Below are 25,553 nucleotides of genomic sequence, written 5' to 3' on the forward strand. Positions count from 1 at the left end.
AATGGCGACGTAGCGTCAAGTGAGGGCCTGTGAAGTGAATCAGAATCACAAGAAACTTATCCTGACTCCTGTGCCACAGCCATCTCTACTTACAAGCCGTGAAGTTAAAATTGGCAACACCGCTTAGTCGCCTTCAAGTGGGTCTACGCGCCAGGCCGCTCAAAGCGCCTTATCTAGTTAATTCGTTTTTTGGTAGGTAATTTTTTTAAATTTCATATAGTAATGTAATGAATAAAGGATGGATAAAAGGAAAACGTATAAAAATAGTAGTTTATTTAACGAGTTTGCGTCTAAATTGAACCTTTTTTGGCATGAGTGGGCCAGTTTAAAACGCGAGTGAAACGCGTTTTAAAGGGCCACGAGTGCCAAAAAAGGCCACATTTACACACGAACGAGTTGAATACAACGTTTTTTGTTCGACTAACCTCTTAAAGGCTCAAAATTCGCTTAAAATCTGTAAAATTGGCTTGACTTTTCGTTTTGACAAGTTGTGACATTTATCAAAATCCGTTCACACAAGAGAAAATTCTCAAATTCTGACAGTGTCGAACAAAAAACATTATTAAGATTTCAACGATTTTAATACTTAGTACGGTCGGTGGAGAAATAAAACTGGGACACTTAAAATTGAATCTACGTAAATCAGACCATTGAATAGTCAATATATTTGTCAGTGTCTATATAATATGTCATACCAAAGTTAACCTATTTGTAATAAAGCCGTAATTAAACGATGCAAATTTGTAAATTTTGACTTATGTGATTGTCATTTTTGTCCTAGTTTTATTTGTCCATCGACTGTACCTACATATTCGCTAATTATTATTCAAAGTGGTAAGTTTTTTCTTTGTACTACGTTTTTCATGTTGACAAGCATTCTTTTTATTTTTACTAAAAAAACTTCAACTATCCCACCTCCACCCGGCGGCACGGCAATTTTGCCGGAGTACATACACTATTACGGATATTACTATCAAGTAATAGTGCAGTGCTTATCAACATAATTACCGGCGTCTTGCCTCCGCATTTTGACTTTGTTGTGTATTATGTTCTGTGTCAATGTTAAGGAACTTCCTCACGATGTGACATGAGTATAATAATATACCTTTTTGAATTTCAACTACCAATGTGTTATCTAAATCCAGAATTTTTAAATTTTTAAAAAGAGATTGCGGTACTATTCCCGTTGCTGAAATTACAAGTGGTAAAATCGAAATTTTTTCTAAACACCAAAGATTTCTCATAGCAACGGACAGCTCTAAATATTTATTAATTTTTGTGTTATATGTCTGTGTTATATTATGTGAATTTGGAACAGCTATATCTAAAAGATATGCTTGCTTTTGTTGTTTATTTAAAATAATAATGTCTGGTCTGTTATGCTTAATATGAATGTCAGTTAAAATTGTTCTATCAAAATATAACTTGTAACTGTCATTTTCCAAACAACTTTCTGGTGTATAACTATAATGTGGTTGTGTATTCTTTAATAAATTGAATTTAACAGCTAAATTCATGTGTATAATTTTAGCGAATATATCGTGTCGTTTTTTAATATAATTATTTAACACTATATTGCTCATAATTAATGCCGCAAGGACGTATATTTTTTCACATGGTGTTCCACATTCGGTAATTGTTCACTTTAACTACTTCTGGAATTTTCGCGTTTTTTCTGGCTAGACAGCCTCAGGGCGTCCTCCTAGATCGTGTCCCACCATTCAAACCTTGTGCAAATGCCTTTTTTTTCTCTTGTTGTGTTTCAAGGTCGCGTCAAGGTCGCGCCAGTGTCTTGGTATAACTAAAGGGTAAGGAAAATTCATTTGCACAAGGTTTGAGTGGTGGAAAACGATGTAGGAGGACGCCCTGAGGCTGTCTAGCCAGAAAAAACGCGAAAATTCCAGAAGTAGTTAAAGTGAACAATGACCCCACATTCGCATACAACTCTAAAATCAACATAAAGGTTATCTGATTTTATACTTTTAATTGCTAATGTGGTTAATACTCGTACTTTTTGATGATTCTTTTTGCTCAAGAATTGTTAAATACTTCTTCAGCACCAATTTATCTCACTGTTTTTGATTCAAACTCACAAAAACACTATCTAACAAACGTGGACTGATGAAGGAATAGACCCACACGCGACGTTGCCAGATTTCTAACTTCACGGCTTGTAAGTAAAGATGGCTGTGCCTGTGCACAACACTGCATCTGCAACCTGCAACGTATTAGCGCAGCTACACGAGCGGGACTCGTCATCGTCTAAATGAAAGAAAAGACTTGTAGGAACATTTTAGACATTGCAAAAAAAGCTGGAGCGCGTTCATAAATACTCTGGGTAGGTATAAAGGTTACCCGTGGGTCACCCAAACGCCGTTCACAAATTAAAATTGAAGGAATAATCACGCTACCCCAGATCGTTCACAAATGTTTAGAGTGACACAAGGAGTGTGCCCATGATAGAAAGAAGATGTATATCGTGAGTGTGCCCATGTTACCGATGTCTAGCGGTGCGGGAGAAATTACCCATACGTTAGATTTGACGTCTGTCAAATATCTGACGGCAGTGAAGCGGCAGCTGCGTGAAAAAAATATGTTCTAAGGTGTTTTTATACATTTTTTAACTATGTTTTCAATAATGGGAACAAAATTTTCGAAACTGGAACGGCTGACTCTCAAATGCATTTGAAATTGTCTGTTGGTTAACCTCGGTACTATTACGATCATAAAATTTTGGACATCAAACTTCTTTCACATTAAAAAAATTACTCTAAATCGTGCTTTATTGAAACTGTCACATGAAAGATGAAATTGTTGTCAATTTGACACCGGTTTAAAATATATTTTTTTTAATATGCGAATACATTTGGGTATTTGTTTTATATTTTTTATTAATTAAAACCTCGTTCTATTCCATTTGTCTGATTTTTACAACTTTCTGAATATTTTCTCGGTAAATCTGACATTCACATTTTCAAAATTGACACAATCAAAATTGAGGTTATTAATACATAAGGGTCGCTTTAGAATATATGACAGCACGATGACATTAGTGTCCAAAATTTTTTGATCGCAATAGTACAATCCGTTCAATATATCCAACAATTCTTAAAGGTATTCCTTGTGCAACCACACTTATATTCTTTTCTTCCCCTTCATGTATTGAATCCAGTGATAACAAATTTACAGGGGACAAACGTTTTTTTGCAGAACAAATTGTCCCAGAAATAATTAATTTTCTTTTTCTTTCGTCAAATTGCATTTTTAATCTGAGTTGACAATGTTCATTTACAAAAACAAAAAACACGCGTTTACCCGATTCCGTTCATAATGCCGGAGTGACACTGCAGTCACGTGATATTCCCCACACTCTACCTTCGCCCATATTTTATGAACGCGCTCCTGGAGTTACACGTAGGTTTTGAGCAACAGATCAAGCATAGTGGCAGTTCTGAAAGAAAGAAGACAAAACTGGATTGGATTGAACTAACCTATTTATTTTAGCATCATTATTAGTAAAAATTTAATATCAAATTTTATAACTAAACGATGTAGAATGCAACAAATGAAATAAGAAACATGGAAAATAAAAAGAATAATTTATAACAAGTGTTCAAAATGACCACCTTTCATCTGAAGGAATAGGCGAGCTCATTTTATTAAATTTTCCCTTGCCAGTCTAAGTATACAGGCTGTTTGATGAAAAACGCCTCAACCCATAACTTTGTTATTTATTACCCGATTTCAATGAATAAAAAAAATTAAAGATATGGTTTTTCAAGTGCTACAAAACAGCCATAAAATGATTTTTTTTTGTCGTTATCTTCAATAGCTAACGATAGTCAACTTTTTTTTTTAAATGCACGCATGTAGTTTTTTAGGCTTGGTCTGGTAAGGTTTTTTTTTCTGGATCTAATGATGTATTGAAAGTTATCATTTGGTTCATAGCTAACTGAAAAAAAAAATAAAACATTTTTTTTGTGGTTCAGCTTATTATAAAATTTTTAAGAGTGCCGTGAAAAACAATCGGAATACAAAGTACGATAAATGTCATCTAAACGTCAGCTTAGAAGTTTTCATCTGCTTTTTTACACTTTTTTGATTCAACTATAAAATAACATTGTCAGTCATGCAGGATAGCAGTCATTTGACTATTATTTTATGTTCGAGTGTAATAAAAATCGTAATTAGTCAAAAACAAAAAGTTAATAGAAAAAATAATTATTATTATTATTATTATTTATGTTTTCCAAGAAAATAATAATAAAACTCTTCAAGATTGCACCTGAAAATTTTCAAACTCACACTTGACATTTGTTGCTGTTTGTGTTCCAATTGTTTTTCACGGCACACTTGAAAATTTCATAATAAACTGAACCACAATTAAAAATTGTTTTATTTTTTTTCAGTCAGCTATGGACCAAACGATAACTTTTAATACATCGTTAGATTCAGAAAAAAAAACTTTATCAGACTGAGCCTAAAAAACTACATGTGTCCATTTAAAAAAAAAAAGTTGACTATCGTAAGCTACTGAAAATAACGCCAAAAAAATGTATTTTATGGCTGCTTCGTAGCGCATGAAAAACCATATCTTCGGTTTTTTTGTTCATTGAAATCGGATAATAAATAAAAAAGTTATGGGTTGAGGCGTTTTTTTTATCAAACAGCCTGTATTAAGAATAACAGTAGCCAGTGTTTCGTGAATTTGGTCATTTAGTTCTTCTAAAATATTGATAGGTTCGCGGTAAATATAGTTTTTCAAATATACTTCTTCTACCGTCGTCATCTGAACAAGGACTCAGTCACTCAGTGTCTCGAGCACGGTACACCAACCGTAGAAATACGTTATAATTTGGATGTGGCAAACGTCGTGGAAAATGTATTGCATATTCCCTTGCATCCTCACGTCCATTGCGCCGGCACTCTCCATAAATTATGAGCATTTCGGCATACTCTGCAGCTGTATATAGGCCGTGCCAAACCCAAATAACCACCACCTGTTGAATTATGTTGGTGAAAACAAAATTATACTAAGTGTATAATGGATGCTAGACCAATCAAATTTAAGTGCACAACGTTGCCGGTTGATTTTCTGAGTAGAATGCAGTGTTGGTGGTTATTTGGCTTTGGCAAAGACTATACATGATTTCAATACGAAGTTTGACAATTTCGAATCAAATTATAACTTGACGTTGTCAAAATCTTCACAGTTGCCCAAACATTTACTTGAAATTCCATACCATTCTTACTAGAATTATGTTGCTAGGCAATTCAAACCTTTGGTTAAATTTACATGAAATTCAAATTAACAGCGTCCTTCTGATTGGTTAACTTTAATTATTCATTACAAAAAACCGATTATACCCTGTCCTTTTTTTTAAACGTTATTGCTTTCAGTTATCACCAAGGAAAACGCACTGTAAGTTTGATCCGCGAGTTCTGGGACACCTGTATATTAAATAAAAATACAACTTTAGTTACCTAAGCGGTACTTTGAGATAGGAATACAAGTAAGTTACTGATCTGAATTACAATTAACGCTTTCTGAAATTGAATTTAAGGTTCTGAATTAAGTACAAACAACGCTTTCTGAAATTGAATTCTGAATTACAGTTAATTTCAAAATTATCGAGTACACCTCAAAAATCAAGAAGTCGATTTATTCCAGTTTTTTCCACGTGTGAAGATGCCTTTTTGAAATTTGGACGTCATATTTTTATATAGGTTAGGTATGTTTGATAACATAAATGTCGCTGATATTTTAGAACACCATAATATTGTTTGTTTTATCCTCTTTACACGGTGTTCTTCGCGATGTTATAATATTGGGCTCTCCTCCGGATCGACCACCCTTCTTCTCATTTGGAAAGAATGACCACTTTCGCGTATTCGGTTAGATTAGGCATTTTGTTTGTCAAAATTGACATTTATCTTTGACAAAAAATGTAAGTGCATTTTACACTATAGAAAATTAGGTGTACTCTATAATTTTGAAATTAACTGTACAATTCACACTTTCTGAAATACATCTTACAAATCTGAATTACAATTAACACTTTCTGAAATCAAATTGACTAATCTGAATTACAAGTGATTGTTTCTGAATTACCTACACTTGAAAAAGGTGTAGTGGCCAGAGTGGCCAGATATCCACTACCGCCACAGAATTTTGGCCCTCCCTTTCATGTCACTTTAAAAAAAATGGATGTATAGTCCATGCTTTATTGTCATTATGACTTTTGGAATTGACATCCAAAAATTTGTCAATCTCATACTTCATTCAAATAGTTGCGAACATGTTACCAATACCATATTTCAATAAAGTGCAGATAATATTCCTGTTCCAAGATTGCACGGAATGAGGAAGCGCGTTTTCTTGTAAGTCAGTCAGCTAATGAAGCGATTGCCAGTATTTTGCTGAAGAAGTCAAGACCGCAGTATGAAAAAGCTTACACCGGTTTCCGGCATTGGTGTGACTCTACGAGTAAAAAAAAATGAGTAACACAACAGAAAACGTTCTATTAGCATATTTAGAGGAAAAGTCGAAGATTTTGAAGCTGTCGACACTGTGGTAATTAAATTTGATAGAGTGAAGTCAAAACGTTTTAATGTGCCCCTAATCATGTATTCAGCCGCTGATTATCTCAAAATAATTATAATTTTGGAGAATGTGGACGTAATGCCACGGAGGCAGCGAGGGTCTTTTCCGAACGTTTTCCGAACAGAAATCACCCTGATCACAAGGTAATACTGCGAGCGATTGCAAGGATGCACAAGACAGGTCAAGTTCTACCAAATCGAAAATAGTCTGGTGGTCCTCCCATGACTGCGCGTACGGTTGAGAATGAAGAAGCCATTCTAAATACTGTTGAAGAAGATGGTACCAGAAGCCTTGCCGAAATTGCTCGCCCATTGGGTATTACTAGTAGTTCGGTATACCTACCGACTTTTGAAAAATAACCGAAAACATCCGCATCATTACATTCGTATACATACAACATCTACAGCCAGAGGATTACCCTACTATGTAGAAGGGAGTTCTGCACGTGGTTGCTAAACCAAGAAATGTTGGAACTAAATTTTGTTTCGCGAATTTTATTTTCGGATGAATCAACTTTTGGCAGGCAAGGGTACTGTTACAACCCTTCTTATTGAGAAGCCCAGGGTTGTACGTAACGCTGTGTAACTCCGCAGGGGGGGGGGAATAGTTTTACACTTGTGCTGGATTTAATGGTATATTGTTCGGCTAATATTCATCTGATTCACACTGTGGATCGCTGGGTTTCCGGTGCTGGGTCGCAGGTGGACAGCTCCGTGCTCGCCCGGAGCAGTCTCCGGCTAGGGTTGATGTCGGGGCTGGATGGTGTGGGCGGGTGGCCTTGATTGCTGCTGCGTGATGGGTCCAGGTGGACCTGGGGAGGAAACGGCGTCTCTCGTCCCCGGTGGTGATGCTGTTGACGGTGAAGCCTGCTCGCCACAAAATGGCGTGGTTGTTACTTTCGGAGAGATAAGGAGTTTCAACTTACTCTTCGGTCTGGTGATCCCCCTTGATCCGCTCAACGGCGATATATTACGAGTGTCCCAGGGTTGATCCGCACGACGGCGATGACGCAAACCTTTTTCCCCGGGTTTTGTCACTAATAGCCTGGGACACTAATTCGCGGCGGGTCTACCGTTGATGTTCTTTTCGCCGACAGTATTCAAGTGACCAAATCTCTCTCTCTCCCACGCTGACCCGTCATTTGCCCTCACCAACCGTCGTACGATGGTCCTAATGTGGTGGTACATTAGACCTTGCGGGCTGGTTTGTTGGGGGATTGTATGGTATGGCAACAGAATCAATTAATTTAGAAATTTGAATCCTTCCTCATTAGGTTGGACCTTTTGAGTTTCCTGTATGCTTAACAGGAGACATTAATGCTAATTTTTTAAATATGGAACTTCCACATTTACTGGATGATATAGTTACCAGTGGCGTAGATAAGGGGGGGGGGGGTCCGGACCCAGAGCTCATCCATATTTTTTTTACAACTGAATAATATATCCTCTTCACGTTGGATTGAACATCAGTGGTGCAAATCGCACACATTTGGCATTAACTTTCATATGAGTTATCATAGTAACAGGTCAGGTCATTTGCACCACCGATGTTCATTCCAACGTGAACAGATATTACTTTTTCAGTATACAGGGTGCGTCCTAAAAAACGCCGCAAGCCATATCTCCGTTATTTATGGCCCGATTTAAATAAAACAAAAACTGGAATAAATCACTTTAAAAACAGTATAAGCACAATATAGATTAATGGTTTTTTTTAAGTCATTCAAGGTCAGATGATAGTAAACTTTGTTTTTTCAAATAGCTTGGTAGATTTTTTTATTCCGATTTTGAAAGAAATTATTTTTCTGGATCCAACGATATGCCGCATTCTAGGGTGCGCTTAATAGTAACCGAGAAAATAAATAAATAAAATACCATTATTCACTCATTATTGTAATTTTTTCTTCAGAAAAAATCCTAAACGCAGTATTTATTACACATTCTGTCACATTATTTTTTGTTCTGGTCTTCAGAAAGTATTGCTATTGCGTTTAGGATTGTTTTCCATAGTAACCTGATTTTTTTTTGGAGAAAAAATTTTCAATAATGCTATTTTATTAATTTACTAGCTGACCCGACAGACGTTGTCTTGTCCAGATCTCAATAACAGTCCTAAATTTTTTTGCGATCGTTTTGTGAATTTGTGAAAAGCTATTGGAAATGTATAAACAAAGTAAAAATGAGGAATTTTACATGGGAGATGAATTCTATCGGTAAAGTATTAGTATTCTACACTGATGAAATGCTGGAAATGTGTGATGTTCCAATCAGAATTTCATGTCAAACAAATGATTTATTTTCTCCCATTAAATTTAAAATCACAATCTCAAGCAGTAATATTTACATTTCGATTGCAAGATCGATGTACATGAAGGCAAATAAATTTGTCCGAATTTTCCGACTTTCCTTTGTAATTGTCCCGAATTTTTTTTTCGAAAACCCTAACGAACAAAGCAAAAAAAAGAATTACGCATAGTCACCGTTCGAATCCTGAGTTATGGTCTTGAGTTCATGCAAAAAAGCACTTTCAGTTTTTCAGAATTATTTTAATTTACTTTTTCCAGATTTTTCTCCAAATCTTCCAGATTTTTTTTCTATTTCCATCTCGGGAGCATAGCGAACAAAAAAAAAACAATCACTCCCATCGTCAGTTATGATCGAGAGTGCATACAAAAATTATAATTTTTGCAGTTTTTCCCGAATTTTCCAATTTTCCGGGCAACTTTCCCAGTTTTTCTTTAAATAAAAACCTGATTCGGATTATTACGAACACTAAAAAAAAGTTAGCCAAATCGTTCCAGCCGTTCTCATAGAAAAAAGCACTAAACTTTTCCCGAATTTTCCAATTTTCCGGTCAACTTTTCCAATTTTTTTTTAACCTGATTCGGACTATTAGAAACATTAAAAAAAAAGAATTAGCCAAATCGGTCCAGGCGTTCTCAAGTGATGCGCTTAACCAAGAACATCATTTCATTCTCAAATTTTCCAATTTTCTGCGCAATTTTCTTAATTTTTCGTTCCGTAAGAACCTTCTACGAAGTATTAGAAAACATTAAAAAAAAGATGAATGAAATCGGTTAAGTCGTTCTCAAGTTATGCCGTGACCAAAGGAAATCGGGATTCATTTTTATATACAGTGAGCGGCAAAAGTATGGAATAAATTCATTAAAAATTTAAAAAAAAAAATTTCAAAAAACCTTCGGACAGGTCAATTTTAGTTTATAAAAATACATATTTTAATGCAAAATAAAATTCCAAACAGTCATTTGTTTTCGAGTTATGAGGTCATCGATAGTTTTTTTAAATGGAAACCCCCAATTTTTTTTCTTGATTCTGATAGTCCTTTTAATTGTCTAAATGCCAGTATGAAAATTTTGTTACCTTACATAAGGAAATTTTTGAGAAAAAAAAAAATAAATTTGGAAAAATTACATTTTTCTATAATTGATTCAAAAAATTGAAATTCACGCATAGTTATCCGTGCATGAAGTGGGTCATTTTTTTACGTGTATTTTTTTTTGCATTGTTAGTAAGATCGAAACCATAGAAACCATACAAAACAGTGTGTGAAATGCGATTTCACGCACACGACTATTTCTGTGTTTCACTTCACGCACTGTTTTTTATTAGTTACCTAGCAACATGGTCACTGCATTGAAACTTCAGAGTTCCTTCAAAAATTTGAATTTTTAATTTCAATTTTTTGAATCAATTATAGAAAAAATATTGTTTATATTTCGTGCGTGAAGATGTTTTTGTGCATTCAAAGGCTTATACTGCCTCGACCTTCGTCTCGGCGTAAAAGACCTTTTCATGCACAAAAAACACTCTCTTCACTCACTTAATATAAAAATAACTATTTATAACGAACAAAAACAAGTCAAAAACTGTGTTAGTAAGTATTTAAAATTATGGAATTAAATGTTCGAATTGCCATCCCCCCGCTTGTTGACAATAAGCAAGTTTATGAAGAAATTCCCCCTGTTTTAGTTTTATCCCAGCATCCAATCAAAATTAAAATTTCTATACGTTGTGTGAGTCATTTTCGAAAACGTTTTGCAAAAGAAATAACACATACGAATGAAACTGACAGTAACATTTGACTGTTTGATTTACCTACTTGATTTTTTGACTTGTTTTTGTTCGTTATAAAATTTATTTTTTCCAACTTTATTATTTTTTTTCTCAAAAATTTCCTTATGTAAGATAACAAAATTTTTATACAGTCATTTATACAATTAAAGGGGCTATCAGAATCAAGAAAAAAAATAGGGGGTTTCCATTAAAAAAAACTATCGATGACGTCATAACTCGAAAACAAATGACTGCTTGGAATTTTCTTTGATACTAAAACATGTATTTTTATAAACTAAAATTGACCTGTGCAAAGATTTTTTTGGAAAAAATTTTGTTTAATTTTTAAGGAATTTATTCCATACTTTTGCCGCTCACTGTATACACTGACCGGCACAAAAAACGACTCACTTTGAATTTTATTAATAACTAGCTGACCCGGCGAACTTCGTACCGCCTCGGAATCAATAAATGTTGTCTTAACTTATTAGGTGAATTAAATTAATTTTTTTTATTAAGATAAAATGAACAATTAAAATGAAATGAAATTTAATGATTTAATGCATACACAAACAAATTTAATACAGTTGGCTGCAAAAAAAAAAACGGGAAACGAAAATTTTTCTAATGTAAATTTGGTTTTGTCCATTTGTCAATTAATTGTCTACTCGACAATACCTATCACATAATTTCTAAAAATATCTGAATTTTGACTCTAATTCTAACCTATCTCTCGTAAGAAGGTTTCACACTATGAAAAAATTATAAAAATGTGTCAATTTTATTCTGACAGTTCCCGTTTTTTTTTGCAACCAACTGTACCTTAATTTATTGCTAAGCACTACACCCTCCGATGGAGATTATTCATTCGTAATCACGTCACGTGATGTGTAATTTCTGCACGGATGTTGGCCTTCAGGTCTTGTAGGGTCCTTAGATGGTTGATATAATCGCAAGGGGTCAAATCTGGCGAGCGATTTCTCTACTACAAATTGCCCCTTATTGAAGTGAAACTCCAGTTCTTCGTCTTGTCGCACTCCCGGTTTGTCTGAACGTAGTGACCCATGTAACAATTGATTTCTGGTTCGGGACACGACCCAATATTGAAGCGATTTCGGAAGGGTTGCGATGATAGAATATCAGTTTGAAAAGTAGACCTCGACGGCAAACGCGGGGTCTCCATCTCCACTCTTCCAACCATTGAGGTAGTATTAACAGGAGGGAGCATTCCATTTAGCCTTATACCGTTAATGCTTTAGATGCGGTATCAGTCAACCACTCTTTGGTACTACTTTATGACCCTTCTCAAACTACGCGCAAGCGTTAGTGACACTGCTGGCCCTCTGCTGGGATCTTTCCACATGGTGCGCTCTGCATTTAGTACCACTTTATGGCAGTGGGCATTTACGCGGCATTTCCGCTTTTTTCAAATAGTGCTCCCTCCTGACAACGCATGATGGCAGCCGACAGAGATAGGGAACAAATCTTTAAAACCACGGGACCACGGCTTCCGAATGAGACCACCCCATTACAGTCTGAATGGCGCGCATTTCAAAAAAAAGTTATGTTGTCGCACCCTGTACAATGCAAAAATAGGTAAGAGTAATACGTGTTGATCACCATTGATCACACTTGGTGTCAAAACTCAGCTGACGTTAAATATCAATTAAGTTCAATGCGCGCACAATGACAGATGATTTAACCTTACAAAATGAATTTTTTTCATAATTTTTTTTTCGTTAGTTAATCGATGTTTTAATAGTTATTCTGCTAATCGGGGCGGAGACAAATCCAACAATGTTTAACACAATAAAAATCATTGGTGTGAGCTCGTGACACATGTCGAGTACTTTTGAGGTTATATGAAATCACTGAATTAACTGAACGATCAAGTTATCGACCGGGGTTGAAAATTATTGAATTACTAATATCGCTATTAAAAAATAGGGGTTGATGGTAGAAGGGTGAAAATTTAGGGTTGTATGTATTTTTTAATGCCACATCATAAAAAAATAAAAATAAACAATTTTGTCAAAAAAAAAAAATTTTTTTTGGGGTGGACCACCCTTATCAGTTAGGGGTATAAAAAATAGATAACAACCTATTCTCAGACCTACTGAATAAACATATAAAATTTCATCAAAATCGGTCAAGCCGTTTCGGAGGAGTATGATAACTAAAACTGTGACACGAGAATTTTATATATTAGATGAATTTTTTGATATCATGTTGTATTGATAAGTGTTATTTATGTTATTCTTTGTCAAAGAATATCCGACAAACAAAACATTAAACACAGCAAGTAAAATTTTAATGAAAAAAAATAAAAGTAATTTTCCAGAAAAAATTTTATGTTATGAAAAATTGACAAAATTTGAACAGCATTTGAAATTAGTATCTGGTATTGTCACATTAAATCTTTTAACACGTAAATCAACCGACAAAAACACACCGTAGAAAAACGCAAATTTTCTAATTATTTATTTAAACAAAACAATTCTGTTGCCATGGTGACTCCCGATCATTGAAAATATCCCAATTTAACTATAATAAAGAAAAATAAGCACAAATATAATTTCAGTTGAAAATCTTTTAAACAAAGCTGAACTCCTTAACAGACACGTGGCTTATACTTTAATCAAAAACTGTCTTTTCATACCAAAATTTAATTTTTTATTAAGAACAACTCCATTTCAAGATCATTTATTAAAGAAATCATAATGAGTCGTTTTTTGTGCCGGTGAGTGTATAATAGATAATAGATTAGGATTTACCGAAAAAACATTCGCCACTGCTTCTACAACTTTGTACTTTACGTATTTACGTTTCCATTGTCTCCATGATTAATTTCTTTCTTAATTTTGTTGAAAGCCTTTAAAATGTGCTGCTTCGTCTGCTTGCTTATTGATGCTTTACTCCGTTTTGGAAATTCATTAATTTTGGCAGTGACAATAATATGACATTTTAAATCATTGCTAACTGTGGAATTTTCATATTTAGTTCGCCATTACAAAAATGAATGCATTATACAGGGTGAGCAACAATAACTGATTCAGTTGGCAAAAAAAAAATGTTACATAAAATTTTCAAGACTGTGAATTGTACCTATTTGGGTTTGTTTTATTGACATTATTGACAGCTGGTATAAATTTCAAATTTAAAACTCTCGGTTTTTGTAATCGTTTATTAATAAAATGGTTTTCTCGTTGGAACATGACATAAAAGTCACCAAAAATCACCAGAATTTATTGCCAACTCAATCAGTACTTGTTGCTCACACGGTACTTTGATATAGTCCATTCATTTTAAATCTTGGGTTTAGTAATAAAACTTGCCTGCTTTGACACTTGTCCGAAACTCAGTGAATCTAAAACTGTGTTCAATACCGAGTGTCAACTACCAAACCTGACCATAGGAATTTAACATGAAAAATAGTTTTTGCGTGATTTCAGGTACCTACTTCATTAAGAAATTGATTAAATTTAACATTTGTTAAATGGTCAAGTTATTAGAAACATTTTTATTCACATTTATCAAAATGTCGAAATATGTTTGTGTTTAAATTTACTACTAAAATCGCCCAATAATTTGATTATTAAAAATACCATCCCAAACATTAAATTTCTGAGGGAATTGCGTTCTTGTAGTTAAATTTATCCGCGGATTTTCTTGAGACAAATATCGAGTGTTCTGGGTGGCTCATTATTTAACATACATTTGCATTCGTCGGTAAAACATCTGTTTTTAGGTACTATAAATATGTTCTGCTTACCTTATCTACAGGCTGTTTGATGAAAAACGCCTCAACCCATACCTTTTTTATTTATGACCCGATTTCAATGAACAAAAAAATCAAAGATATGGTTTTTCAAGCGCTACAAAACGGCCATAAAATATATTTTTTTTGGCGTTATCTTCAATAGCTAACGATAGTCAACTTTTTTTTTAAATAGACACATGTAGTTTTTTAGGCTTGGTCTGGTAAGGTTTTTTTTTTTCTGAATCTAATGATGTATTGAAAGTTATCGTACGATGAATGTCATCTAAACGTCAGCTTAGAAATTTTCATCTGCTTTTTTAAACTTTTTTTATTTAAGTATAAAATAACATTGTCAGTCATGCAGGATAGCAGTCATTTGTCTATTATTTTATGTTCGAGTGTAATAAAAATCGTAATTAGTCAAAAACAAAAATTTAATAGAAAAATAATAATAATTATTATTATTCATGTTTTCCAAGAAAATAATATTAAAACTCTTCAAGATTGCACCTGAAGATTTTCAAACTCACACTTGACATTTGTTGCTATTTGTATTCCAATTGTTTTTCACGGCACACTCGAAAATTTCATAATAAGCTGAAACACAATTAAAAATTGTTTTATTTTTTTTCAGTCAGCTATGGACCAAACGATAACTTTTAATACACCATTAGATTCAGAAAAAAATACTTTACCAGACTAAGCCTAAAAAACTACATGTGTCCATTTAAAAAAAAAAAGTTGACTATCGGTAGCTACTGAAAATAACGCCAAAAAAATAAAATTTTATGGCTGCTTCGTAGCGCATGAAAAACCATATTTTTGGTTTTTTTGTTCATTGAAATCGGATAATAAATAAAAAGGTTATGGGTTGAGGCGTTTTTAATCAAACAGCTTGTATACGACGGGTGCAGGTAATAATAAGACATCCCAAGCGTAGACAGAAAGTACATAATAATGGGGTTTTCCCGAATTTTAAAAATACAGACATTGGAAGAACAAGTCTTCATAAATTAATAAAATCCATTGTCTACAGCAAAGATTCTAAACAACGTGGATTGTGCGAAAAACCGCATATTGTAAGAATGCGTGTTAATTTTGTATTTGTTGCCAATACTGGTGAATCATCTAGTGAATTTGATTCAGATGACGATTAATTTTCTATTTGTTTATGTAAGTATTTTATTATTTTATTTATTAATTTACTTTAAAGTATACATGTAATGGATACTTTATTAATTACTCTTATTTCTTTATTTAGTAATCTTATTTCTCAAATACAAAATTTCCCAATACAAAATCAACAATCTCTTAACATTTTTTTGGTCACTGATCGCAAAATGTGTTTTAATTTTTTTTTATTTGCGGATACTTTAAGGTCTCTTTCTTTTGCTCGTCGATAAGATGGTGAAAGTACGACGTGGTACCAATTTTATGTGAACAGAGGGATTACTACTTTACAGTACCCACACAATGAAAACTTGCCGCTTTCGTAATTTACGGCGTTTTGAGTTTACAACTTTACCCAAGATTTAAAATGAATGGACTATACGAGAGGCTAAATGACCCAGGCCATTCCATACTTGTGCGCAAGTCCTATAATATTGCGCGTTATTTAAGTTTGACGTTCACGGAAGTTTATTGTTTAAAAATTAGAACACTTGCGTATCTAATAAGAAACAATACAATAAAAGACCTTTTTTATGTAGTAAACTCTCGCAAATTTATTGTTTAGAAATTGGAACAAAACTTGCTTGTCTAATAAGAAACAATACAATAAAAGACCTTTTTTATGTAGTAAACTCATTTATACTGGGTGTCCCAGAACTCGCGCGTTAGCTGTTAACTGTGAATTTTAATATTTAATCCAACAAGGATTCTACAACAACAAACGTGAAAAGTATAAAGAGTGTTTTTTTAAATTTGGCGTCGAAGTAGGCGTTGGAGAGTCGATTGAGATCGCACCACTCGTGTAAAAGCGTAAGATTTAAACAGCTGATCCGTGATCCGTAACCTGTATAGTGCGTTCACAATCGACAGTTCAACGCCTACTTCGACGCCAAATTTAAAAAAACACCCGTTATTAGTTTTGAAATGAAAACGATTTTAAGATAACCAATCACACACGCCTTCCTGAAGGTAACTACTAAATGTATGCGGTTCCGAGGAAACGATTTTAGATGTTGCTGCTAAAAAAACTGTGATGAAATGTTTGGACAACGAGTTTTATAAGGGTTGATTTGGCGCACGAATCCCAGGTCTAGAAAACGACCCATAGGCGAGTTTTTTATGTTATTTTTTAGATTTTTTTTTAATTTTTAAATAAAAAAATTAAATTTTCAAATTATAGGGAATTTTATATTATGTAATTGGTAATTCAAGGTAATGGATACAACTACATCTGCAACATACATTTGTTAAAAAGTAGAGTTTGAACATTAATATTGGAAGTTTTTTGGTGTAAATGACAATAATACACTGAAATATTGATAAAATTTTTCTTAGAGATCTATTAAACCACGAGTGCTTTAATAGATAGCCATAAACGACTCCAAATTGAATACAATAATAGACCTATTAAAAGATTCTAAAAACATAGTTATATCTTTAGTTTGTGTTCTACTCATCTGCTGTTCTTTGCCTTACGCGCAGCACGCGGTACAGTACCCATATATCTAATACTCCCAGTACCATGCGGTACATGTAACAACAAAGCACCCAAGTTACTAACGCATGCGTATTGGTAAGGATCATCCTGGGTTATTTGGCCTCTCGTTACTTTGTTTGGGACCAGTTTTGACAGAACAAATGACATGACCCATAACCTAACTTTTTAAAAGCTCAAATTCACGGTAAAAAGATGTGTTCACAAGACAAAAGTTACTAAATTTAGTAACTCTAGTTCGTCATTACAAAAGTGAATTGATTATACCGGGTGATCAAGAAGGACTGTTTAAGTTGGCAGTACAATTAAGAAAATGTTTTAATTCGGTTATTTATAACACTGCAACTGGATATGTTTTGTTGGTTTATTTGACAAATATCTGATATAGGTACTGTTACGATTTAAATCGCAGCGCGATTGTAAATCTTCGCGATTTTTCTAGAATGTTCTAGAATCCATCGCGACGGAAACGTACTCGGACTTCCGCCGAAAAATCTGCGCACAGAGGGGGTGGAAGCTATAAATCGGGGGAACCAGAGACAGAACGGAGATTTTCACGACCTTTTGCCGGTGGTGTTGTCAGTGCCTGGGGAGAGTCAAGGGGACAGTGATCGAGTGAATTTGCAGGGCCGACGAGACGACGTAGTGGAGTTCACGAGGGCCGTTGGAGACGATTCGTCTAAGTACCACCGCCCACATCGCCAAGCGGATCAAGGACTTCACTACGGAAGGTTTCAAACCGAACGCTTTTGCGGATCAGGATCTCGTCGAGTCCTGTCAGTCCAGGTCGTCCCCGGACTCACCGGAAGGTGCCGGATCTACCCACCAGCAAGTCCGGAGCCGTGGTGACACCCCAATTTTTACAGGCCGTAGCTTCTCAAAGTTCTTGGTTGTATAATTTGTCACTCCGTCGAACTAATTGAGCGTTTGTATTTAACTATAGTCAAATTTCCATTGTCACTCATTATTTCGACGGGTGAAAAGTTCTATCAAATTCATTTAATTTGTATATCGCGTTTAGGATTTATAATTTGTTCCGATGTTAAAGTTGCAGTTTTGTCATAAGGCGCGTCATTTCATTAATCGTACTAACTTAAGAAAAAAATTCCTTATCAAGTCCGTCGGGTTTTTATATTCACGAACGATTATCAATCCGTGAGTGACCTCGCCAGGAATTGTGTATCGCGCTCACCGAACATTTTTTTGCGCGTGGTTCTTCACCGGTCCGTACCGGAGAAAAACATCTTAACTTCAATTTTTTTTTGGAGCGAAGGAAGACTTGGAGGACCTCTCCGCTTATGCGGGCGGCGTAGCCGAATAGCGACGTTACGTAGGATCAGTCGGCCTTCCTCCTTCGCTAAAGAAGAAAATTTTTTTACTGTTTCGCCGGTACTCGTTCGTTGAATGTCTGGGACCCGGAGGACCCTCCGAGGAGTTAGGGTTATTCAATTTTGTACACGCCATAGGGCTAGTCAGGCTTCGTTGTTTTCTTTTTCATTTATATCATTATTTTCATTGTTTGACATCTGAATAAACGATTAGTTGGAAGATTGTGTATCATTTCCCGTACTCCGGGCTGTTCTCACCAAATTTTCAGCTTCGGTCGGCGTTTCTCGTGGTTCGCATTGTAAACCGAGTCGAAGCCACGACTTGTTCGTTATACCCCTGAACATTCCGGATTTGTAACCGGTAACAGGGTTGCCCAGTTTCGGGAGCGTAATTTATAACGTAACAGTACATACTTAATTGCTTATTTCTTCAATTACTTCACCGCGAATACTTGACAGGAAACAATCTCAAGTTTCTTATCAAAGAAATAATTTCACAACTTCAAGAAATTGGACTCAATGTATGTGACATAGTTTGTGATCAAGGTATGTATGTACCACCAACTGTTCTGCATTGAATCAACTGTGATGTGTGCTGAAAAACGTCCTCAGCAGAGTCCGTTTTGTTTCTGTGTTAATAAGCGGTCGATTGTGACAATTTTTCATGTAACACATCTCCTCAAAAATACGCGGAATGCACTGCTGAAGTGCAAACTTCAATTTGCTCCTCACAAATTTGCTAAATTCGAACACATATTGTCTGTCTTTAACTTCGATCAACAAAAAACTTTTAAATTCTTGGCAAAACTGAAGAAGGAGTATTTCAATTTCACAGATTCCTACATGAAGCAGTTCAGTGGCCAGTACCATTGAAACGTTTGTAACATTTACAAATTTAGTACCTGCCAAAGCCATTTTTACAGCGGAATTTGTTCAAAAAATTGGTAATTTGTTTGACTTCCTCAATAGTTCAAATCCACAAGTGATTGATCACAAACGTTTTAGATGTGCCTTACCTGAAACTTCTCGCCATTTGGAATTTTGGAAAGAGTTACTGAAAGGATTGTAACAGTGGAAATTAATTGATTTGGAAACAGGTGGCGATGTAAGCAATCGATATTCATTTATCAAAGGTTGGCAAACCACACACACACACACACACAAACACGCAAACGGGTTCCAAGACTCATCTTTCCCCAATCTGATAACAGGCACCTACACAGATGGTAGGGTTATTATTTAGACTAGTCAAGTATCGAGTTAATCGGTTAATTTTTGTTTTAGTTCACGTGTCCGCGGAGCTCTGGAACAAAAAACATCGAAAGTAAATCCCGGGGGACAGGAAGTGGTATTTCCACTTCAGTCCTGTTAGAGAAGCAGACACTTTGGCTGTTTGTGTCGTTGCGGGACGTTCATTTTGACACTGACAATTGTTTATTAAAAAAATTCCACTATACATAATAATTATTTTTTCTAACGTAAATAAACTCAACAATTCAATGTCAAATTTTGGCGGGAGGTTGGGCCAACCCAAAAAAATGAATCTTATTCTAGGGGATAGGGATTTCTTTTTTTCTGCCAACATAATTCAACAGGTGGTGGATTTTTGATTTTGAAACAGATTATATATATATATATATATACCGGGACATTTTTTTAACTCTGAACATAGCCCATACTTATTCCCTATGTTCAGTTTTAAAAAACACAGGTCAATGCATGTATGTAATCACGTAACCAAGGCAACGAAAATAAGTACTTGACAGTTTAATAAAATGGTTAAGTTGCTTGAAGAAGAAATACACATAATGCAGTTATTCTATGCCAATCAGAGCATTAGAAATGTGCGTGACATTTCCAATGCAATACATGATACACCAATTCCATCAATCGGAACAATTTTTAACATTATTTCAAAATCTCTGGTGTTCGGTATAGTTGGTTGCATGGCAACTCACAATGCATTGATCTGTGTTTTTTAAACTTGAACATAGGGAATAAGTATGGACTATGTTCAGAGTTAAAAAAAATATCCCGGTATATATTGTATATCCATTGTCTACTTAGACAATGGTATATCTTACTCTCCGTCTTTGCGTACTAGGAGAAGCGGCAACCCAGTAAACTGTGATTAGTGTGATTAGGCAACTTTTCAAACGCAACTTCATTTCGGCGGTAAATATACTACATATTTCGTCAGCAAAAAATTATATGTGATGTGAATTTGCCTTTTTTCACTTAATTGTTAGATGTCGGAAAGAAATTGTATTCGTTGTTGCTTTTTCAAATAATTAGGTGAACGGTTATAAAGTCGAAAGATTGGCAATCTCACTACCAGAGGTCACCCCAGTCTGAGTGTTTAGTGTTTGTAATTTAAAGTTATGTTTATGCATTAGCATCAGGCGGTTAACGATGGACAAAAACCCAAAAAATGATGAGTTTGTAAATGTATCAGTTCGAATAAAGCCACTAGGCAACGGCAGAATAACGAACTCTTCTTTACAAGTTATACAGAAACATCCAGCGGTAATATTTGATTTATAACATTAATATGCATTTTACCATTGATTATACTTTGCAGGTTTTGTTAGTTTTAGATAGAGCACAAACATACCACTTTGATAATATTTTTACTGATGGTGCAAAACAAGAAGATGTTTATAAAGACAGCGTAAAACTTTTAGTAGAAAACGTTAAAGCCGGTTATAATTGTACAGTATTTGCTTATGGACAAACAGGAACTGGGAAGACTTACACAATTGGCACAAATCCTAATGTAAGAATAATATTTTTGTTTTCGAGTGAAATATTTTAACTTAGTTATTATAAAGGTAACAAATGAGGATGAATCTGGGTTAATTTCAAGAACACTGGAAGACTTCTTTTCTGCTACAAGTGAAAATAATGAAATTGAAATTGACATATCATTTATCGAAATATACAATGAAAAGGTTTTTGACTTGCTAAGTGTACATAATAAAAATCCTCTTTCTATAAAAGGTAGAATTTGAAATGGAACATGTTTGTTTTATGTTTTAAAAATAATTTTATAGGATTTTCGGTCTGTGGATTTGACAAGGTGAGAGTTCACAATACTTTTGAAGCACTTCTACATTTAAAAAATGGGGGCAGAAATCGTCACACAGGGGAAACAAAACAAAATTTAAGTAGTTCAAGATCTCATGCCATTTTCACTATATATTGTCATTTAAGAAACAAGTAAGTGAATTATGAATATTTTGAGAAACAAATTAACTTGTTTTTAATTTGTAGTGAGAAAGAGACGATGGCAAAGCTTAATCTAGTAGATTTAGCAGGTTCTGAAAGTGCTCGAAAAACTGGCAATCAGGGTAGTAGTTTTTATGAAGGAATTAATATTAACAAGGGGTTATTGAGCCTAGGACAAGTAATGATGGCTCTATCAACTAATTCAATACACATTCCATATCGACAATCAGTTATCACAACTATCTTGCAAGACTCATTGAACAGAAAAAATTTTGTTTCTTTAATTGCTTGCGTGAGTTCGAATGTTGAAGATTTGGGAGAAACTCTCCAAACATTGGAGTTTGCAAATAGAGTTAAAAAAATGAAAAATAAACCTGAAGTAAATGAGTTTATATTACAGTATAAACATAACAATCCCAATATATTTTTAAACTGTCCTTCAAGAGGTTTAACACCATCAAAAAAGTCATCATATGAGACTCCTTTTAAGAAAAATAAAACTGTCATGCCAGTTATTCAAGAACCTGTTGCTGTAAATAGTTCAAATTTTGAAATTTCCCCGTTATTTTCTTCAAGCTTAACATCTGTGGTAAGTGATACGCCACAAAATTTCAGTCCAGTAATAAAGAAGTATATCAACGCCATGGAAGATTCTATCATCAATAGATTACAGGATGTCATCAAAACTACATTAAGAAAACCAGCAGGATTATATAAAGAGGATAAAGAAAATTTTGAGACACCCAGGTATCAACTAAATCATGATGTACATATTTAAAATTTAAATGTAATATGTACATATTTTAGGGTTTGCTGTAGCACTGAAGAGGATCCCACCTGTGAACTTAGTAATTTGGGAGATGGTGAAATAACTAAAAATCTTAAACAGCACTTAGATTCCTCTAAAAATGTAATTAAATCTAGAAAATTTCTGGTAAGTCACTAATGTAATTTTTAACAAAACTGGTACACTTTGTTAGTTGTTACATCAAGCATTATACAGAGTGTCCCCAAAAAAGAAGACGAGTCCATAACTCCGTTATTAATCGGAAGATTTTAATTATCTGTACACCAAATTAAATAGTTGTTAATAGACTACAAAATGGCCTAATAAATTCAAGTATAGCCCCATAGGCTTCAAGGGTAAACTGTCAAAATATTTTTTTTCAAATGGGATTACATATTTTTTTTAGTAATTCTGATAGAGATTTTTATTCTGAAAACTACAATGTATCACAAGTATACACTTAAATACCAAAAATTTCACCAAAAAAATGTAAAAAAACACTACTATCGTCTATGTTCCATTTTGCGCTAAACATTGGCGGCATATCTGCGCAATCCCACATGTTATTATTTGTCATTTGTTTTTTCAGCTACCTTAATTTGGTTATTACATTGTAACGCAATGCATTTTGATAGCTTTTCGCTTGGTGCTCGTCATTTGTTTCAAAAGTTAGTGTAATTTTTTTTATGTGAAGTTATACTTGTGATACATTGTTGTTTTCAGAATAAAAATCTCTATCAGAAACAAAAACCAAGACGTTTAAATTTGAAATGAATACCAGGTGTCAATATTGTCAATAAAACAAACCGAAATAGGTACAATTCAGTCTTGAAAATTTTATGTAAAATTTTTTTTTGCCAACTAAAACAGTTATTGTTGCTCACCCTGTATTTTCAAACACTAATGACGTTTTTCTAACATCTTGTTCAGGAAATTTCAATTTCTTCTATATTTTACAGACATACAATTGTGGACACAATTTAATTTCGAGTACTGAAGAAAAGGAAGACAATGCGATTTTTAAAATTCCTGCACCAGGGAAAAGTAAAAACATGCTAAGTAAAAACACTGTTCAGCGAAGTAGTCAAAGATTGCAAATGAAAAAATGTATATCTGAATTAAATTTGAACGAGATCAATGGTACGCCTAACAAAACATTACTGTTAGAACATGTGGTTACAACTAATGAACCCGCGCTGGAGGAGAGCAATAGAAGACGCAGTGTAAGATTACAAGTGAAAAGGAGTGCTACACAGGGTGGCAGTGAATTTAAAAAACGTGTTATGAATGTGCCTCACAAAAAACAAGAGGCAAATACTGATAATGAAGAAACATCAACAAAAAACACTTCTAGAGCAAATGAATCGTGAGTTTAGAATGTATCACCTAACATTTAACATAGCAGTTTATTTTTAGATCACTGATATTTGATTTTCCTTGTAAAAAAAGACCAAAGAATAAACTTGACGCCAAAGATACTCCAATAACAGCACGTAGGAAATACGTTTTAAATATTTTAAATAGTGGTACACTTAGAGAACTGGAAAAGTTGCACACTGTTGGAGCCAAAACTGCGGAAAAAATTCAACTGTTTAGGTAATTGTGACATGAGTTCTAGTGAATTTTTGTGTAAAGGAAACGTTTACAGGCAACTGAAAGGAAAGTTCAAATATGTATCAGACATTGCGAATATGCCTTACTGGACGAAAAAAAAATATGAAAAATTTGAAGCAGAAAACTTTTTAAGACGTTAGTTGTAATTGTTTTTTATTATCAATAATGAAGAATTGTGTACCTAAAATATATACATATATACATATACCTACATGTTTATATCAGGTGCCGAAAACAATTACATGTATTATACTCGTGCGTTAAATTCCACACTTCTATGTAATAAATTGCTTTTGGCACTTACTAAAAAAATAGCTATTGAAATAGTTATTAACGTCATAAGGCCGATATGTAGCAAATAAACAGACAAGATTGAAGTTTGTAAAATCAAGGCGGAGCCGAGATTTTATAATCAATCGAGTCTGTTATTTGCGTATCGGCCGAATATCTTTATTTACTTTTCATTATACCAATGAGGTTAAAATTAAACTTCCCTGGACTGAAGGAGGTATTGGAGAAAATCAGCGAAGTGGCTGACATCTGGTGGTAATTTTTGAACTAACGAAATAGGGAAAACAAATGTTTACGTATTGGCCGTAATACATTTCAATCGCCAAAAAATAGCCAAATTCGTTTATTTTTCATGATAAATTGTGCATGAAGTGATAACGAGTACCTCAAAGTGTTATTGTTCCGTGCCGCAGTGTGATCTTTAGTGAACAAAGACATTTCTCTGCACTATTTCCATGATGTTATTCCCAATGAAAAACTCTAAAAAATACCAAGCAGGAAGTTTTAAAAATCGGAAAACCTATTAAAGAGCTTCTAGAAATAAGTGAGAATAGAGTCAATTGCTTTATTGGCCCCTAAGAGTTGGGTAGCAATCCCTAATAATAAACTGTTTAAAACCCCTTGCAGCAGGTCAAGATGTTGAGATTTTTTGCAAGCAGACTCAGGGACTCAGGCTAAATTCGGAGATATTTTTATTGGGGGTTACAAAGCACTTTCTACCAACCGATTTTATACCTTTGGGCAAGTTTGGGAAGCTTTGATGATTATAGCTTTTTACACAACAGCAAAAGGTGTCAAGTGAGACAATTAAAACTTACAGCCATTCCCTTTCACAATTTACCAGTGGGTACTCACAATAAAACCGTAAAATGTGGACAAACTACTAATAGGTAACGCATCTTAGGTACTATAATAACAAATTTTATTGACCGAACTAGTGTTGTTTTTTTGTAGTTCGTGAAGGTTAAATTTTGGTGTAAAAGAAGCAGAAAATGATCTGGGTAACGCTGCTGATGCTGACAAATTTTCTCCAACTGTTGATGTTAATGAAGAAACAGCACAACAGACAAACATAAATGTTAAAGAGCCAGTCCAGAAAGTTGCAATGACAAAGGTCTTGGTAGACAAATCAACGCAAACTGATAATCTTGGTGGTTCTTATAACTTGCAATTTGTTTTAAACCATTTATTATAATGTAAAAT

The 25,553-nt window shown here is 34.3% G+C and overlaps 1 protein-coding gene and 1 long non-coding RNA gene across 2 annotated transcripts; one reads left to right on the forward strand and one right to left on the reverse strand.

Moving 5' to 3' along the window:
• Positions 1 to 7,219: 7,219 nt before the first annotated feature.
• Positions 7,220 to 9,862, reverse strand: LOC138122472 (uncharacterized). The gene is made up of 2 exons (XR_011156518.1): positions 7,530 to 9,862; positions 7,220 to 7,470 (listed from the first exon to the last, which is right to left on the reverse strand). It is a non-coding gene; the product is annotated as an uncharacterized lncRNA (long non-coding RNA).
• A 10,585-nt stretch (positions 9,863 to 20,447) lies between these two features.
• Positions 20,448 to 24,266, forward strand: LOC138122481 (kinesin-like protein Nod). The gene is made up of 10 exons (XM_069036754.1): positions 20,448 to 20,605; positions 20,827 to 20,956; positions 21,012 to 21,206; positions 21,262 to 21,430; positions 21,484 to 21,649; positions 21,704 to 22,405; positions 22,466 to 22,592; positions 23,405 to 23,811; positions 23,862 to 24,041; positions 24,094 to 24,266. The coding sequence occupies exons 2-10, from the start codon at positions 20,843 to 20,845 to the stop codon at positions 24,197 to 24,199; spliced, it is 2,166 nt and encodes a 721-aa protein (XP_068892855.1). The 5' UTR covers positions 20,448 to 20,605; positions 20,827 to 20,842; the 3' UTR covers positions 24,200 to 24,266.
• Positions 24,267 to 25,553: the final 1,287 nt, after the last annotated feature.

This window comes from Tenebrio molitor, chromosome 1 (genome assembly GCF_963966145.1).
Source record: "Tenebrio molitor chromosome 1, icTenMoli1.1, whole genome shotgun sequence".
Classification (NCBI taxonomy): domain Eukaryota; kingdom Metazoa; phylum Arthropoda; class Insecta; order Coleoptera; family Tenebrionidae; genus Tenebrio; species Tenebrio molitor.

Bases quoted from the DNA above. Each gene is read 5' to 3' on its own strand.
- LOC138122481 (XM_069036754.1), top strand. From the start codon at position 20,843: ATGGACAAAAACCCAAAAAATGATGAGTTTGTAAATGTATCAGTTCGA. The intron at 22,406-22,465 runs GTATCAACTAAA...TACATATTTTAG, and splicing joins GAAAATTTTGAGACACCCAG to GGTTTGCTGTAGCACTGAAG. The intron at 23,812-23,861 runs GTGAGTTTAGAA...GTTTATTTTTAG, and splicing joins ACTTCTAGAGCAAATGAATC to ATCACTGATATTTGATTTTC.